Source organism: Sceloporus occidentalis, unplaced genomic scaffold, assembly GCF_023333645.1.
Source record: "Sceloporus occidentalis isolate IW3139 unplaced genomic scaffold, rSceOcc1.0.p SCAF_3, whole genome shotgun sequence".
Taxonomy (NCBI): Eukaryota; Metazoa; Chordata; class Lepidosauria; order Squamata; family Phrynosomatidae; genus Sceloporus; species Sceloporus occidentalis.
Genome location: NW_028316983.1, coordinates 247,859,827 through 247,877,611, shown reverse-complemented (window position 1 = coordinate 247,877,611; position 17,785 = coordinate 247,859,827). Strand labels below are relative to the sequence as shown.

The following is a 17,785-nucleotide window of genomic DNA, read 5'->3' as shown; positions in this document are numbered from 1 at the left end:
TTCATGTACCCTTTACAATTATTTTGTTTTAGCCTGAAGAAGCAGAGCCCTCCCTCCGGTCCATCTGCCTTGGTCCAGGCCTCAGAGGGAGAGAAGAATGCTGGACCTGATTCCCTCCCTCCCTCCCTCACCATTCCCTTCTCCTTTTGTGTCGTGTCTTTTAGATTGTAAGCCTGTGGGCAGGGAACTGTCTGTTAACCCCTCTATTGTAAACCGCTCGGATTCCCAGTGATTGGGCGGTATATAAATAAAACCTATTATTATTATTATTATTATTATTATTATTATTATTATTATTATTATAGTCCAACACTCAAACCACTGCACCACTCTGGCTGATGTATGTCTATGGCAACCCTATAAATGAGAGCCCTCCATGACCCTGCTGAGATCTTGCAAACTAAGGACAACCATGAGTTCCTTCACTGAATCCATCCACTTGTAGTGGTCTCTCTCTTTTCCTATCGCCTTCAACACTCCCAATCGTTGTCGTCCAGTGGTTCACATCAGGACATGCTGTGTCCAAAGCATAGCCGCAATTTAGTCCTCTTGGCATCTAAGGAGAGTTCAGGCTTGATGTGTTCTCAGATCCATTTGTCTTTTTAGCGGTCCATGTTATCTGCAGGACTCTTATGTGGGTAACATATGCAACAACAAAGGCCAGGATCCGACCTTGGACTTCTGTAGCGTGGCATAGTGGTTTGAATGTTGGTCTAGCGACTCGATTCCCTGCTTGGCCAAGAAACCCAGTGGGCAAGTCACTCTCTCAGCCTCAGAGGAAGGCAATGGCAAATCTCCTCTGAACAAACCTTACCAAGAAAACCCCATGATCATTTCGCCTTAGGTTCACTATAAGTCAGAAATTACTAAAAGCCACAGAACAAAGTGCAAGTCTACAGTGATGGAGTCAAGGGGCAATTGGTTCTATGCACCCCTTCTGCTAAATGCAAACACTGTGCAATTGATGTGTGTCTGTGAATGCACATGCTTATTGTTGTTGTGTGCCTTCAAGTTGTTTCCAATGTACAGTGATCCTGCGATGAAACTGTCATGGGGTTTTCTTGGCAGAATTTGACCAGAGAGGATTTGCCTTTGCCTTTGCCTTCCTGTGAGGCTGAGGCAGTGGACGTGCCCAAGGTCACCCATTGGGTTCACCTGGCTGAGTGGGAATTCGAACCCTGGCCTCCAGAGTCATAGTCCAATGTTCAGACCATTGCCCCATGCTGGCTCTCTATACCTGATGGCTGTACCACAATCCCAGTGAATGAAGTGGTACAATGAAAACATTGATGAAGACTCACACACCATCTGAGAATACACAGGACCTTCAGAGGATAATCTTAATGCATGTGCAGGTCTTAAAGGAAGAAACAGAAGAAGATCAGGTTGTGAAGCTCTTTCAGCGAACATGGAATTAAATTTATGGTAACCTTTGAATTCTTATGTGGATTTAAATCATTTACATTTGCCAGATGCTTGTGTCCCATCCAAGGACATTCAATATAAAACATGACATACATGTTTTAATAAATAACATGAATTAGGGATCTTTCAGAGGGGTTTCCATTTTACTGTGTTGCTGGAAAAACTAACAAAAAGAATCTTGTGGCACCTTCAAGATATAACACATTTTATTGCGACACAAGAGAAAACCCTCTTCTTTCTCTCAAAGCCAGTCACTCTCTCTCTCTCTCAGACACAAGAGGAGAAACTGGAAAAGAGGATCAAGTGATACAGAAATGCAGCAAGAATAATCTGTGACCCTTCTGCGCAAAACTAAAGACCACAGCAGCAGTAACTAGCAATAGCTTATAATGGTGCCATGTTATTTAGCTCAGTGGTTCTGCATACTGAGGCTGCTGACACACTGCAGAATTTATGCAGCTTGACATTGCTTTAACTGTCATGGCGCCATCCTATGGAATCCTGGGATTTGTAGTTTGTTGAGGCACCAGAGCTCTGGCAGGGATGGCTCAATGTCTCATAAAACTACGCATCCCAACATTCCATAGCATTGAGCCATGGCAGTTAAAAGTATCATCAAACTGAATTAATTTTGCAGCCTGAGTAGACAGCACTGTGTATGGAGGATCCTTGATTGGGCTGCTGGCCTCTTAATGTGAAAAAGCACACACCTCCCTTCTTTGCTGAGGACAGGCTCTGGGTAGGTTCACTGACTGTCAACATGGGCTCTTACCTGGCTATGATGGGGACAGAACCTGGAACTTCTGACAGGCAAGCTCTGCCTGCTGATTTACCACTTTTAAAAAGATTTCCAGGGGGTATTCTTTCCTCACATGCCACAAGAGAAGTGCTTCCCCTTATTACTGTCTACAAGGATCACTGCAATGCCATCGCATGTTCAGAGGTGCTCATATTTATGCCCAAGAGTGGTCCATCTAGAAGCCAACTAAAAATCTGGGAAAGAAGGAAACATGTTCATTTGTATGTGTTGCTTGTCACTTACTCAAATTTATTTTATTGCTCACAAGTGGATTGCACAGTGTTTTTTTTTACATTTCGTTGAATGGCTCATTACAGAGAGTGCAGAATATATAGCTAAGCATTAGTAAAACAGACAGCTCAGTCATTCTCTGTACTCTGTGTTACAACAGCTTTCATTTATTTATACCTGAAGTTAAAATTACCATGAAAAGCTATTTTACTCTTCTACACATTATCAACCAAAACACCAAGGTATAACCTGGAATGTGTACAAAGACCAGCAGGACACCAAGTGACAAACATTCAGGCGAGATCACACTTGCTAGAAACACAGCTGGTCAAGCACTTTGTATCACACACTCACAAATGTTTACTAGTTTCAAAGGAATTGCTCTGTGTAAATCACTAATTCCTGAACCAGGTGTCAGGACAAGTCACTGGATTTATGGTCTCCAACACCTTTATGATCCGCAATGGAAGGAATAGTCTGCAACCAGTATGGCAGTCCTCCAGCATCACCATATGGCCCATCCTCAAAAAATGTGACAGCTCCGTTCCCCACCTCCCCCTTAACAAGAACATCATCCGTTTTGGAAATGCTGAAGCCTACTGTGTTAAGATGACAACTGAGAATACGAAAACAATGCAGCTAAGACTTGAGAGCAAATGGGGTGTGAAATGCAAGGCATCTGTTGCATGCAGAGCTGGGTGGAGACACAACGGCGGGGCTGTACAGCAGCACCATCCACAGACTGCATGAGTGCAAATCAAAGAGCATTTTGTCCTTTCTGTGTGTGTGTGATTATCTTGTACAAAGGCAGTCAACATATTAGAAAAACACAACACCACGGATGGCCTCTTCACTAAAATGTGCACTGAGCTTCCATCTTTGAAATAAAACACCACTTGAGTGACATCAGACACCAAGACGTCTTACCTTCCAAAACCAAAAAGTGGAAGAAACTAAAGGTGGGCCAAGGATTAGAGGAGTGTGTCCTATGAGGGGCACTGCCTCTGGTCTGAGCAGGATGGAAATGTGAAGAAGGAGCGGCAATCACAGAGGAGTGCGGTACGAAAGAGGCGGTTTCGTCATCCACTAAGAGCTGTGATTGCGCTGTCAAACTGAAAAGAAGGGCTTGGTTAACCGGCAACACTTGCGGAGGGCATCAGTGCCTCCCCTTCACAGGCTGACACGCTAAAAGATACTGCGGGAGACATATTTGACAACTCCCACTTCATTCTTTTTTAAAATCCAGAATCTTAGCATTTTGCATATTGTCAAGTGACCTGTTCCTCCATCACCCTCATCCAATTTTATAAGCAAACTCAGGTATAAGTGGTCAAAGAAGATTTTCTGGAATGAACACAAGCATCAAGAATACAAGCCAAGGTTTTCATACATCATAGTTATAAAGATATGGCTGGTCCCACCAACATCTGCCAGTTATTTTTCAAACGACAGAGGTTCTTTTCGGGTTTTGCCAGCAACAATGTCATTGCAGGTTGAACAGATAGAAATTTGGCTTGTGTTTGGTTCTTGTGGGTGTTGAGCGCAGATTAACTGTAAGGGTCCTCTCTCTACACGCAAGTAGCACATTGACTGGGATATACAGGTCCATATTTCATTTTCAGAGAGAAATGTGGCAATTACTTTAAAGCAGAAACAAGTTGATCCACTTTTAAAATAAACAGCAAAGTGGAAAAGGAAGGAAAGCACACACAATAAAAACTCAAACCTCCATAGTGAGTTCCATCCACAGGTTTTTCTTTCAGTTGACAAAATATTACTAAAAAAATCCTACAAGACTATGCTATAGAATATGCCATAGATTCTCTGTTACACATTTAAGGAGGATTAGTTTTAAAAGACCCTATTTATCATCTTAAAATGCACTGAATCTCTTGTGCTATACTAAATATAGAGATATATATAATTTAGGTATTCTAAAAGCTGCACAGCAAAAATACATTTTCCCTCTTCCCCCCTTTCAAAAGCATAAAGCATGAACTAGATGTCTTGGGCATCAAAAATGTTGCAGGGTTTGGCATTAAAAAATAGCATTTCTTTGCCAAAGCAGAGCATGTGCCACAAGAAGCGGCTCATGTTTGGAATTTCTAGAAGTGTGTTACATTCAGATTTACTGCTGTGACTGAAGAAGAGGCAAAAATACCATTTCATGCCTGTGTCTTGAGGATTTTAAGTACCATAGAATGAAAAGTAGCGACACATCTGGACCACTTGGCATCTAAGACACTCAGGCTCTTGTGGTGCAAAGAACGCAGAGTAAACAAACTACCAGGGAGTTTGTCAGTTAGTCCTACGGCCTCTAGAAGGAATAGAACCACTGAGGCTCTGGTTTAAAAATTCCCTATTCTCTGAAAAATTTGGCAAAACATAGTATTACACTGATGATTTTTCCTTCCACTGAAGACAGAAAAATTAGTAGCAAAATAATCTGACCACAACTGCAAGAGCAGAACAGATAGAAGTGGAAATCTGCAATTCAGGCACCAGCCCAGCCACCCTACAGACAAGGTTGTTTCTATTAAAATGTGGCAAAGAAAAGAGTGGAGGTTGAGCTAAAACCTCATTGTGAGCTCAACACAATGTACTCTAATGCTTTAAAACCATGCCCAGCAGAGGCCAAAAGAGTCTTAATACACACAAAGATCTGGAAACTTCATCTCATAGACTGGAACGGACTGATAGTGTGGGTGTCCAGCAGTGATAGTCAGTGTGCCAGAGGGGCTGGGAGGTGGGCTGCAAGAGAGAGACACACGAGAGGCTCGTTAAGATCACAATACACATTCTTCCTACTAGAGCTGGTTTAGTGAAGGATGCTAAGTGGACACCAAAGTAACGCTAGGAAAAGGGGGGAGGTCAAATCAGTAGGTGGTGGCACCGACTGTTTATTTAAATGGTCTCACAGGGTCCCATCCGGCTCAGCCAGAAGGTGGACCCAAGAGCCCTCCCATGGTGAGAGAGGTAGCATGGCAAAGCCCTTTCCACTGTATTGAACTTTAAAAACCAAGCCACAGGCTAGAGGCCACGCAAATTGGGGAATTTGGGAAACTGCAGTAAAAAAAAGCGAGAGAGAGAAATTTCTAAGCTCTGATAAGGCCTTTGTTGCCTATCCTTTCCCCCAGCTTTGACACTTTGAGAGGAAGATTAATGTTGCTATGGAAAGGGGTCAAAGTTTAGCCCACTCCTCAGCACTTGCAGGTTTCATATGTTTGTCTGGAGGAGAAGGAAGGCACAACATTGTGAAATGTATGCACTGGAGCAGGAGGAGGCAGCTGCATGGGGCTTGGGACCAATTTCTCTCCAGTTCCCCATGCGCCTCGCATCCTCACAGCAAGCCCAAATACATGCCCTTTCTCATGCAGCCCCTTTTGAAATGTTGCCACCATTTTGAAAGGGACTGAATTGGAAAAGGGAGGTGTATGGGCCTAGTAGTGTGTTAACCGGTGCTTGTGGGGTTGGGTAACCCTTTGTGTGTTTTCAAGCATTTGTAGGGCATTTGTGGAGCAAAGTACACCAATTTATTTTTTAAAAGATGGTGGGGAGGGACATTAGAGCTATAAAAGTGGGGTCTAGGACATCTCTTAGCCAAGGGAATCATCATGAGTGGTACTGAGATGCCAGAAGGAATGGACATCCATCACTATTAGTAGCCACTGACAGCTGTATCTTCCATGAGTTTATTTCTTTCAAAGCTTGTCTCCTTGATGATTATCCTTACATTTTGTGGAATTTTAGTTCTGTAAAAACATTCTCCCTTTCTTTTTTCTTGGATCGCCCACCATGCCATTTTTGGATAATCCCAAATTCTAGTATTATGTAACAGAGGCTAGGGCCTAGGGTCTGGTCACAGAAACACAACCCTCATATACCAAATAGTCAAAATACCAGTACAAAGTGCTTCCCCCAGCCTCTGGCCATTTCCCCTTACCGAATGGTGAGCTCCAATATCTGAGCAAGCCGGTCATGAAGGAGATTTGCCTGCAGGAAGGAAGCACAGAATTACTGAGATCCTGAACATATTCAAGTTCCATCCAGTAGTCAGGTTCAATCTCTTTTTCTTCCCTGGAAACAGCAGGCCCTTAAACATCCCACACTGTCAGCCAAGGACTGTAGTTATGGAAGACTCTCCTACGTAATTCCAAGGGAGAAAATCTAGGGAAATTTTGTGCTTTTCTGGCTCCCTTAATGAACAAAAGAACTGGGGCTTATGCACAAGGACTTGCCTTCTGCTATAAGCAGGGACCAGTCTGTCTCACAATAGCAACACACACAAGTTCTTATTGTGCCTCTCCCCCATTTTCCACACCAATGGGGTAGTCTTGAATCAAACAGTCTCACTTGAGATCAGCGATCCTCAATCTTTGGTCCTCCAGATGCTTTAGGACTTCATTTCCCAGAACCTTTGGCCACTGGCAGGGGCTTTTGGGAGCTGGAAGCCCCAAACACTTAAAGAACCTACATTTGAGAACTGCTGTTCTCAGTAATCCTTCCAGTCCACTGTAAAGGAGGCATTTGTTCTGGTACTGAGGAATTACAGGAAGGTAGATTTTGACTGGAAATGAGAAGGAACTTCTTGACAGAAAGAGTTATTTGGCAATAGAATCAAATGACCTAGCTAGGCGGTGGGGTCTCTTTCTCTGGATGTCTTCAAAAAGCAGTTCGACAGCTACCTGCTGGGGATGCTCTTCCCTCATAGAACAAGGGGTTGGATTCAACAGCCCGTGGGGTCTCTTCCAACTCTATGATCCTATGAGGAAGTAGCAACTGCCAAGGTTTTTATTCTTATACTTTTGATATGATTTACAACTCACCTTGGTTTCACACTGCGCTGCAATCTCTTCAAAGGGAGCTTTCTGGAATTTCTCAATCACCTGGCGCCTCTTCTCCTTCTCCTGCTCTTCAAGGCCAGTGTTATCTTTTAGGGAATAAAAAAGAAAAGGCAGCAGGTGAGGAAGAGGAAGGGATGGGAGAGGAATAAATTACCTGTTGGTGATTCTTAAAGGAAGGCCTGTTCTGGGAAGCTAGAATGGTTCCCTTCCAGCAGACTTTTAGGAATAGACACAATGGGTTTTTAATGGTGTGCTATTTTGTTGATTTCTATCTTTTGTCTTTTCATGGATTTTTAAACTGCATTGATTCTATAGTTTAATTGCATTTTAAAATAAATTGGACATGCTGAGTCTTATCCAGGATTCTGCAATCCAAAACATCCCAAAACGCCAAACAGTCCACATGGGCGGCTGAGATAGTGGCACCTTGTATACTCAATGTACACAAACTTTGTTACACATATATTAAAAATACTGTATATATAATTACCTTCAGACTGTGTGTATAAGGTATATATGAAACATATCTCATTACCTATATATGGTACAAATATTCCAAATTCCAAAAACAAAAATCTGTCTGAAACACAAAGCACTTCTAGTACAGTTTTCAGGTGACTGTATGTATTTCAATCTTTATTTGTTTTAATGTTTTGTCAGCTGCCTTTAGTATCCCCAGCACTAGGGAAAGGTGGGATACAAAAGGAGGCTCTTCTCTCAGTCCCACCATCATCACAAGCATGGTTGATGGGGACACAAAAGAGGGCCTTCTTGGTGGTTGCCCTGAGACTCTGGAGCTCCCTTCCCAAGCTGTCCATCCATCAGCAGGCTTTTAAAACAAACTGAACCTTTTATTTATTTTTAACAGTATTTAATCTTTTAAAAAGTTTAGTTTTAAACCATTTGAATATTTGACAATGTTGTCAATATTAATATTGTCAACAGCTTAATTCCATTTTAAATATCACTTTTCGGTATGTATTTAGATTTTTGTTTTAACTGTAAGCTACCTTGAGTCCCAATTTTGGGAGAAAGGTGGGATATAAATATAACAACATGCGACCCATCAAAGCTGAACACAAACCACTGGCTTCCATAATCCACCTGGTGAAACAGGAACGCTTCTCCACTCCATCTCTTTAAACAGAGGGATTGAAGGTTCTTTGCTGTCTGGCAGCTAAATCTGTATCTTTGAAAGATGTATCTCATCATTCTCTGGTCACCTGGCTCCCAACTCTTAGCCAATGGAATAATCCAAACAAGCGGAGTGAGCAATAGCACTCCATTTAATCACACATTAGTCTACAGCCTGTTACAGACTGCCAAAATAAAGCTGCTTCGGGTCTCTTTGGAGGTATGCTATTTAAATGATGCATGCGTCGCGCCAAAGCCACACTCCATTCCTAAGCACTGGAGTGCAGCTTTGGTGCAGCTTCCGGATTCTTAGGATGCATGCATCATTTAAACAGCATACCTCCAAAGAGACCCGAAGCAGCTTTATTTTGGCAGTCTGTAACAGGCCTTAGAATCTCAGAATATTTAGCAGGGAAGAATAAACCAGCAATCTGTTAGTCTCTTGGGCCATTAGTATCCACAGGCGATACGTTCCCGGACTTACAGTGGAAACATGAAACCACAGGTTTAATTAGGGCAAACTCTATTGAAATTAATGAATTCTGGAGGAAATAGGTGATAAAGTTGCACTGGAGGACCTAGAAAATGCCTAGAGAGACCTTTTTTGAACATTGGTAAATGAAGCCGCGGATACCAGATAGGAGGGTTGTACAAAGATATACCAATATACACTCTGCTCAGGGACTTGCTAATGTCTAGGCACCTTACATTCATTACATTAAACTGTGGGTAGGGCAACATACATCTTACATGATACTGGAGTGTCCTCGACCATACACCATCTGTGTGGAAAACACAAAGTCATCCCAGGGAAGATAAGCATCTTCCGTAGGCATTTCAAACTCAGCCTGTAATACTGGTTCTTCTGTTTGCCTAGAATGGCAAAGACAAGCCAACCAGGTAGGCTGTGGGCATTGCTGGGGGTGGCAGGCCACCAACTGTGTAGGGACAAAATTATCAGCAGGCACTAAAAAGGCCTTAATCTCAAGGCCATCTGGAATGTCATCCCACACACTTAAGGGTATTTGAATAAAGCACAAACATTTGAGCACAGATGTACTTAATAGGAAAACTATGTTTCTGTGGTTGTTAAAATTGATTTTTTTCCTCCCCTGTAATGGATGAAAGAGGTCCATGTCAGTGTGGAGTGTACTGATCTCTTGATGATGAACCTTGGCCTCATTCACACTACCTTTTAAATCAGATCGCAAATTTGTTTGGACTGGTTTAAATGACCCTGGTTTACACTTGAACCAAATTGCTGAAGCGATTCGGAGAGGGAGGCCATGCACTAGACCCATTTAACCCGTGTCTTTTTGATGCTGATTTTTTTCAGTGTCTTTTCGGATAAATCGATTCTGTGCAAGTTTGAACCAGATGCAGATCAGAATCAATTTAAATTTGCCCTTTGGGCGGCTGGAGCGGGTCCATTTTGAATCGATTCATTTTGTCAATGTGAACCACAAGTGGGATATTTTATTTTATTTTGCAGCAAGAAATGCAAATTGGGGCAAGCGTAGTGTGAACCATGCTCAGCTGCTGAACCAATCCATCAATTCGCATCACAAAGCGATTTATTTGTATGTGGGAATGTGGCCTACAGTGTCCTGAACATTATACCAAGTAGTGAGTGAGTTATTTTTCTTGCCTCCAAATTACTTGTCAAGAGCCAATGTCTGCTGGGAGTGGAATATAAGGGAAACATCAATGTTATCATGAACTGTGGTCAATTTACCTATTGCCTTCTTCAGCGCTTCAAAGGTAATTTCTTCTGTGTTGTTGACCTGGAAGAAATATCATGCCTTTCATTTGTTTATCCCACAAATACAGCAGAGCTTTAAAAAAAAGTAATTTCTAATTTCAAATTCCATCATTTGTTGGTATGTATTCAACATCATAAATGTACACTGCATTTTACATAGTAAGAGGGAGCTGGAGGGAGGAGACAAGAATACAGTTGGCCCTCTGTATCCACAGATTCTATATCCATGGATTCCACCATCCACTACTTAATTTTTTTTTTAAATCCCCAAAGCCAAAATTGATTTTGCCATTTTATATAAATGACACCATTTTATTACATCACTTGGACCTGAGCAGCCACAGATTTGGGTATCTGGGGGGTTGGGGGGGTGGAACCAAACCCCAGGGGATACGAAGGGCCCACTGTACCACCAAGTAAACACAGTTACATGGGTGAGAGGAAGAGATACAGAATCATAGAATCATAGAGTTGGAAGAGACCACTAGGGCCATCCAGTCCAACCCCCTGCCATGCAGGAAATCCAAATCAAAGCATCCCTGACAGATGGCTATCCAGCCTCTGTTTAAAGACCTCCAAGGAAGGAGACTCTATCACCTTCCGAGGAAGTGCATTCCACTGTCGAACAGCCCTTACTGTCAGGAAGTTCCTCCTAATGTTGAGGTGGAATCTCTTTTCCTGAAGCAGTGGTTCTCAAATTCTGGCCCTTCAGAGGACATCAGTTCCCATAATTCCTGACCACTGGCCATGCTGGCTGGGTCTTCTGTCCAAAACATGAGGAGGATAGCAATATCAATAGCAAGTACATTTCTGTACCACTTATCAGTGCACTTAAGCACTCCCTAAGAGGATTACAATGTGTAAGCCAATTGCCCCAAACAAGCTGGGTACTCCTTGTTGACCTAAACTAACCCTGGTTTAGGTCAGCACTGTAAAATAAGTGTTGTGCTCAGAGACATGGTTCTAAATTTCAGGATGTATGAACCTTTGATGCCAGCTCTCCATGTGAAAGTCAATGGAAAATGCTTCTCCTGCAACTCATCCTGTGATCTGACAAACCAGGCCTACCTTATCCTCAGTGCCATTGCCAGGAAGAAGGTCCACCTGAATTGACACAGTGTCCACAACACTCTTCCTCCGGGACAGCCTGTCTTCATCTGCAGATGGACAGAAGTTTTGAAAAGAATTAATTATTTTTAAAAAGCATCTGTGTAGGTGGGGAAAGGAAAGCCTCCCTCCCCTCCACTTCAGCACCCTCAGGAAGGAAAGCACAGTACACATTCTGACTATATCAAACAAGCTTCAGACCTCAGAAAGGTTTATTGGGGTGGGGGGCTGCATCACCCAAAGCCCCCAGGCAGCACAGCTATTAGTTATACTAGCTAGCGGATTCTGGAAGGTGTAGCGCAAAAAGGTGCTTCTCCAAGCTCCCGTAAGCATGGATATATTTATATTATTGCTGCTGTGATTATACAATGATAATAATAATAATAATAATAATAATAATAATAATAATAATACTTCCAGAGATCAGAATTTTGAATAGAAGTGATATCCACAATGAAAAAGGAGAAATAGCTCAGGATGCTCAAACAATGGTCTTTCATTTGCTAAAGAGCAAATAAAATTGCATTCTGCTAGGAAATAGATTTGGCCTAGCAATATCTGTAGCTTTGATTTAAAGTTGGCTGGGAAGAAGGCCATAAGAGCAGTACAGTCTGAAACACATATGTGCTCAGAGGCACAGCATTTTAGCAAATAAAAGACCATCTTTTTAGCTTCCTGAGATGTCTCCTTTTAATTCATGGACTTCATTAAATGCTCTTTAGTTTTCACCCTTCATGAATACAAGCGGCAATCAAAGATATGACAGATAGTCATGGTGGATCAAAGAGCCAACATTTCTACAACTGACGAGAGGTGCACTTGTGTGTGCCTACATATACCTCCCTCCACTCTGCCTTCTTCTGAAGGCTGCCTCAAGAAAAGCTTTGGGAAATGTCCAGCCATTGACACTGGAAGCAGGCCATCCCCCTCTCACCATGACCAATTCCATCAGCAGGCCACAGCCAAGCCAACCAAATTACAGGGTGGCTATGGGAGTTTTCATTTCAATATGAGAAAAAGAACTCTAGAGAGACAACACATTCAGAACAAGAGCAAAGAAGAGGATGCTGGACAAAGGAAGAAAAGAGGAATTATAAACAGAAGAGTCTGACAGTATTTCTGTTGGAACTTAAGCTTGGAAACCTCTTTTGTTGGAGCCAGGTTGCATCTGCACTACAGAAATAATGCAGTTTGACATTGCTTTAAATCCCCTGGCTCAGTGATATGAAATTCTGGGATTTGTAGTTTTGTGAGCTATCTAGCTTTCTGCCAAAGACAGTTCTTGTGCCACAACAAACTACAAATCCTAGGATTCCACAGCATAGAGCCATGACAGTTAAAGCAGGGTCAAGCTGCATTAATTCTCAGTGCAGATCCAGCCTTAGCCATGGAAATGTAACTTTAAAATGTAGTTAGTTTCAGCTAGAGTTCCAACACTCTACCACCAGTAGCTAGTAGCTGTTATAACTGTATTTTTAAAACAACTTTCTTGAAAGTAAGTAAATGTTCCTTAATAAAAGGCAATCCTGCATGCTACAAAGCCACGAGTCTGTGAAAGAAATTCTCTCATGTCCAGCTTGCTGGTGCTTCAACATCCACAACAGAACACATAACTCAGGACTGGAATCATGTGCTATTCCTTCCTCACCAATTCGTAAGACACTTAATTGATATAAAACTACATTCCAGTCACAGTGCACAAACATGTGAAAATTGCCCCATGTTAAGTTACAGTCATAGGTCATGAAAAAGAAATTAGTAATAGTAACCTGTGATAATGACAGGTTGCCATCATCACACACGTGACTAGTTATTTGCAACTAGCTGCTACTAAGTTCCTGGCACATAACTGGGAAACCTGCATGGCAGCCTTGCAGTACACTAAGCCATCAAATTCATTAATGATCAGGTTGGAAAGAGAAGAGAGGCAGAGTAGGCGGTAGATGGGTGAGAAGAAAACCTCCAGAAACAAAAAGTGTTTATGTGCCTGGAACGTTGTTGGGTGCTCACAACGGAAGTCTGAGGGTTGCTCAAAGGCACACTTCCATCCGCAGGTGCTTTTGACAGAACTATGCCACTGCTCACCTGTCACCTGGGGCACGTAAGGCACTGACAGCCTCTCCACACTGTAGCCGCTGCCACCCAAGGACTCGGCAATCTTGTGAGTCAGGAAAAACAAGGTCTTGTCCTCCTTGTCCAAAGTTTTAGGAAGACTGTTTAAAACACACAGGGGAAATTTAAACAAGAAACAGAGACATCGCACGTGAAATCAGCATCAAAACATTGCAGTACGGAGTGTGGCTGCCAGGGCTGGTTGATTTAAACCAGGTTGACTTAAAGCAATTTAAAAAGAAGAAGAAGAAGAAACAACACAACACTTCTAGTTCTTTTAATGGATTATTCTTTAAAAAAAAACAACTCTGTGGATTGTTACTATTCTCCAACCCTCCTATTGAAACAACAATGTCTGTTTGAATTAAAACATTTTAAGTTTAAGAGTTTGTTGGCACTTGTTCATGTTTAAACCAGTATCCAGTGTATGTTGCTTCTTTTTACTCACTTTTACAGTGCAACAAATGCCATTCAGAAAAAAATCCTTAAATGAACATAATGGTAAATCTAACCAAAACCACTTGCTTTAAAATACCACTTTTCATAGAATAATTATTATTTAAGCTAGTGGTCATAACATCTGAGCTGAATTTTGCTTATTTTCCGATCCATTTCTATATTGGTATAGCCCTATACTCCCATATATAGGCTACCAATGTATCAATATACAGTTGACCCTCTTTATCCATGGATTCAACCATTCGGCTTGAAAATATTAAAAAAATAAACAAATTCCCAAAAGCAAACCTTGATTTTGCCATTTTATATGGGGAACACCATTTCCCTATGCAACTGTTTATAATGAGACTTGAGTATCCAAGGACTTTGGTATCCACAAAGGGTCCTGGAACCAAAGACCAGCAAATACCAAGGACCCACTGTAATACCCAAAGTTTTATTGAAAGATGTAAAACAGCAGCAGAAAAAGCAGCTGACTGTTCACACACAGAAGGGGTTGGGACGGGGCAGCTACCCAGCTATTACCGAACTGCAACTCCCAGCATTCTTTTTCTCATTGACTATATTGGCTAGGAGCTGCTGGGAGGCGTGGGTCAATAATATCTGGGGACCTATACGGTTCCTACCTCTGGATACTGGCTCCTGAGGAACTACCTTTTCATGGAGGGTATTCTACTGTTTCCTCTTTTTTTCCTGATGCACTTTTAAATTGCAGTGCACCCATGTCAACCGTGGGCTTGTCATCTGCAGATCTTACTTCCTGCGATGTGGCTGTGTGTGGCCATTGAAAACAATGGGACTTGAGGTACTGCGTTTTTTTGCTATCTGTGGGGGGTGGAACAGATCCCCCGGACACAGCAAGGGACCACTGTATTAATTTTTTTAAATTGCTGTTGTTTCAATATGATCATTTTTAATGGTGTTTTCATATTAGAACTCAGTGCGCTTTCAGCTGTACCTATTTTTAATCCTCTTGTGAGCCACTTTGGTTCCCAATATGAGAAAAAAGGTAGAATATTAATGTAACCAAATGTCTCAAGCCATCAACAAGCCTCCTGTTACTGCTTTTCACCAGCCACCTGATCTTTAGACTGAAGGCATATCACAACAACTTTGAATGTAGCAATGAAGAAGAATTGTTCTAGCACAGAGAGTCAATATTGTTTTTAGATGTTAAGCTCCCCACATTGCTACATTACAGGTGACAACTAGCAAGGTTTTACCATGTGTTTGTTAACAAAACACATAAAAATAACATTTACCTGCACTTGTCTCGGAATATGGTTTCTGGCAAAAAGTATGGAGCTTCCACAGTTCTAGTTTCAATGACCTGAAAAAGATAAATAAAGGAAAATATTCACTGCACAAAAATGGCTCCCTCCTGGAACCAAATCCTGCAGATTTGTACTGACATTCATTTCTGTTTCTGTTCCATCCCCATATATGCTGAAAGAAATAGAATACACTAATAGACTATATGGTCCCTGACACTAAAGCAAATGGAGGGGCCAGTACAAAGTCTTAAAATGGCCTCTAGCAGCCCATTTGAGATTTCTTTAACGTCTGAATGGGTAAGTCCCAATCCCAAAGTGACTGCTCTCTCATATGCAAGGCAGTGGCATCATCTTTGCTAACAATACAAGTGCCAAAATAAATGTTCCAGAAAAGGAACAAGTTATTGATGCCAGTGTGATGTAGTGGCTTGAGCACTGGACTATGGCTCTGGAGACCAGGATCTGACTACTTGCTCAGCCATGGAAACCCACAGGGTGACCTTGGTCAAGTCACATACTCTTAGGCCAAGAAAACCCCATTATAGAGTTGCCTTAGGGTCACTGTAAGATGGAGACAACTTGAAGGCACACAATACCAACAGCTTTGATGTCCCCCTTAGCATAATAGGTAAGAACAAGTAAGGGCAACCTGGTAGCTCACAGGCTGGGCCAACTCCTGGAATCTATATGAAATATTAATCAAAGTATACCAAAATGCTTCCTGATAAATCTGAGTTAGAGTATGTCTTTCAGTGGTGTGTATGTGTATGTGTGGACACATGGGAGAGAAAGAGCTCTACACACTTGAATGATACTTATTTCTTTGGGCTATATAGACAATGATCTGACATCCCACTCTTAATTTATTATTACAGATTTTATCCAGTCTTTCCTATGAGAAGCTCAAAGCAGTTCTCCACAACAATTTATCCTCACAACAATCCTGTGATGTGGGTCAAGCAAAGAGACTGTGATTGTCTAAAGTGAGCCAGAGAACTCCATGGCTGAATGGAGATTGGAACCTGGGTCTTCCCAGTCCTCATCCAGTACTATGAGTCCTTCTCAAGCTCTTTAATGCAGAGGGCCGGCACTTTTATTCCTCAGTATGCTGGAGGCCAGCACCATATCTGTGCAATATTCTTATCAGTTGTTTCTTTCTCTCCCTAAAATTCACAGTGGACCAGCAGCTAATGGCTAGCAGACTGGCATTCGCCTTCAGACCATCACTCTAACTACAGCGCGCCTGCGCCATACGTGGGCGCGCCATACGCGGCCTTGAGCATACGCGCTCAAGCCGCGGGGCGCATGCAGGGTGGAAGGGGCGGCGCATCCCATTCAATTGAATGGGCGCACGTGCCCGTTGCGCCCCGTGCGCTCCCGCGCCGCCGCGCCACTGTGCACGAGCCCCATTGTTTCCAATGGGGCTCGAGCATAGGCGGAATTCGCCTTACGCGGCGGGATCCGTAATGGATCCCCCGCGTAAGGCGAGGACGGACTGTACTGCACCACTGGGAAATCCTTATTACATGGTGGCGCCAATGCCCTAACAGACTTTGACAACTTGTGAAGGGTGTATGTGGTGAGCAATTTTTATTTATTTATTTATTTTACTATTGCAAAGTATTGATATAAATCTCTTCACTTGCTTAGTTCCAGGGCTGTATAAAGAATTAAATTAAATAGAGAACAATAAAACCACACATTCCATGCGAGGACTGGCTGAGAGTGGTCCCCAAGAGTCTGATTCCTCATTCCAGGAGACGAATTTGGAAGGCACAGCTACCCACCTTGCTGATGTGCTGGCAGAAGGCAGGCACAGCAATCATTTGACTCAGGAAGTTGAGGTATGCAGCGACCAGCGCCATAATGCTGCAGCGGTTAAACATTGGCAAGTTGTCCTCATTAAGTATGGCCATATCCTTAGAGGAACAAAAGTCAAACAGGAGAAGAGTGAAAATGATGGACATGGCCTTAACATATTTTCCTGGAGACACCAGACCAAACCAGGCACTAATGTGCACCACACATGTTTTATAGCAAAAATATGCATCCTATATCATTCTCCACGCCCCCCCCCCCCCCACCATTCTGTCCCTCCCTACATACCTGCAATGCAATGGCTAGGCGAATGAGGTCAGTGACCACTTCTTCATTTGCTAGTTCAATTGTTATCAGAGCGAGAGAGGTATAGAGCAGCTCGAAATTCTTATGCACATTGTCCTCTTCTTTGCAGCCCAAGTAAACATGCCTATAAAGTTGTTGGCCATGCTGCAGAAGACAGAAAAGACTCATGAAACAAAGGGGCTAGAGACGATTTCTCAGTGCTAAGAGAAGATGCTTAAGAAAACCTTCCTTGCTTTTTTGTACCTCTTTGCTTAACAGTCATTTATGATCTGGTCACCAACTGCTACTAGCACACTCTCTCTAGGCTGCTGACTATGGTGCCTATACCACCTAAACAACCCCTCTCCTCCCTAGAAAGTCTTGGATCATCAATAGGACACCAGCCCTGTAGGGTCTTCAGTTTCTTATGTCTCCAGGTAAAACAGAATTTCAGGGAGCAGCAAGATCTCTGCCTTGGAGAACAGCTGCCAAACAACGTAATCAATATTCATCTAGACAAACCAGAGAGCTGACT

General features: G+C 42.5%; 1 protein-coding gene across 2 annotated transcripts in view; it reads right to left on the bottom strand.

Moving 5' to 3' along the window:
- Window positions 1-1,613: 1,613 nt before the first annotated feature.
- LOC149317746 (protein EFR3 homolog A) overlaps window positions 1,614-17,785 on the bottom strand; it is a 66,128-nt gene continuing 49,956 nt past the window's right edge. Inside the window, exons 16-25 of one of the 2 annotated variants that reach the window (XM_089518140.1) lie at window positions 17,254-17,415; window positions 16,935-17,066; window positions 15,136-15,203; window positions 13,388-13,515; window positions 11,264-11,352; window positions 10,169-10,217; window positions 7,282-7,385; window positions 6,399-6,448; window positions 5,112-5,206; window positions 1,614-2,418 (exon numbers count right to left, since the gene is read on the bottom strand). In XM_089518140.1, the coding sequence (XP_089374266.1) occupies window positions 2,411-2,418; window positions 5,112-5,206; window positions 6,399-6,448; window positions 7,282-7,385; window positions 10,169-10,217; window positions 11,264-11,352; window positions 13,388-13,515; window positions 15,136-15,203; window positions 16,935-17,066; window positions 17,254-17,415 (885 nt within the window). In that variant the 3' untranslated portion in view covers window positions 1,614-2,410. Of the gene's footprint in view, window positions 2,419-2,452; window positions 5,207-6,398; window positions 6,449-7,281; window positions 7,386-10,168; window positions 10,218-11,263; window positions 11,353-13,387; window positions 13,516-15,135; window positions 15,204-16,934; window positions 17,067-17,253; window positions 17,416-17,785 lie in introns of those variants that run through there. The other variant, XM_089518139.1, reaches the window with a different exon arrangement.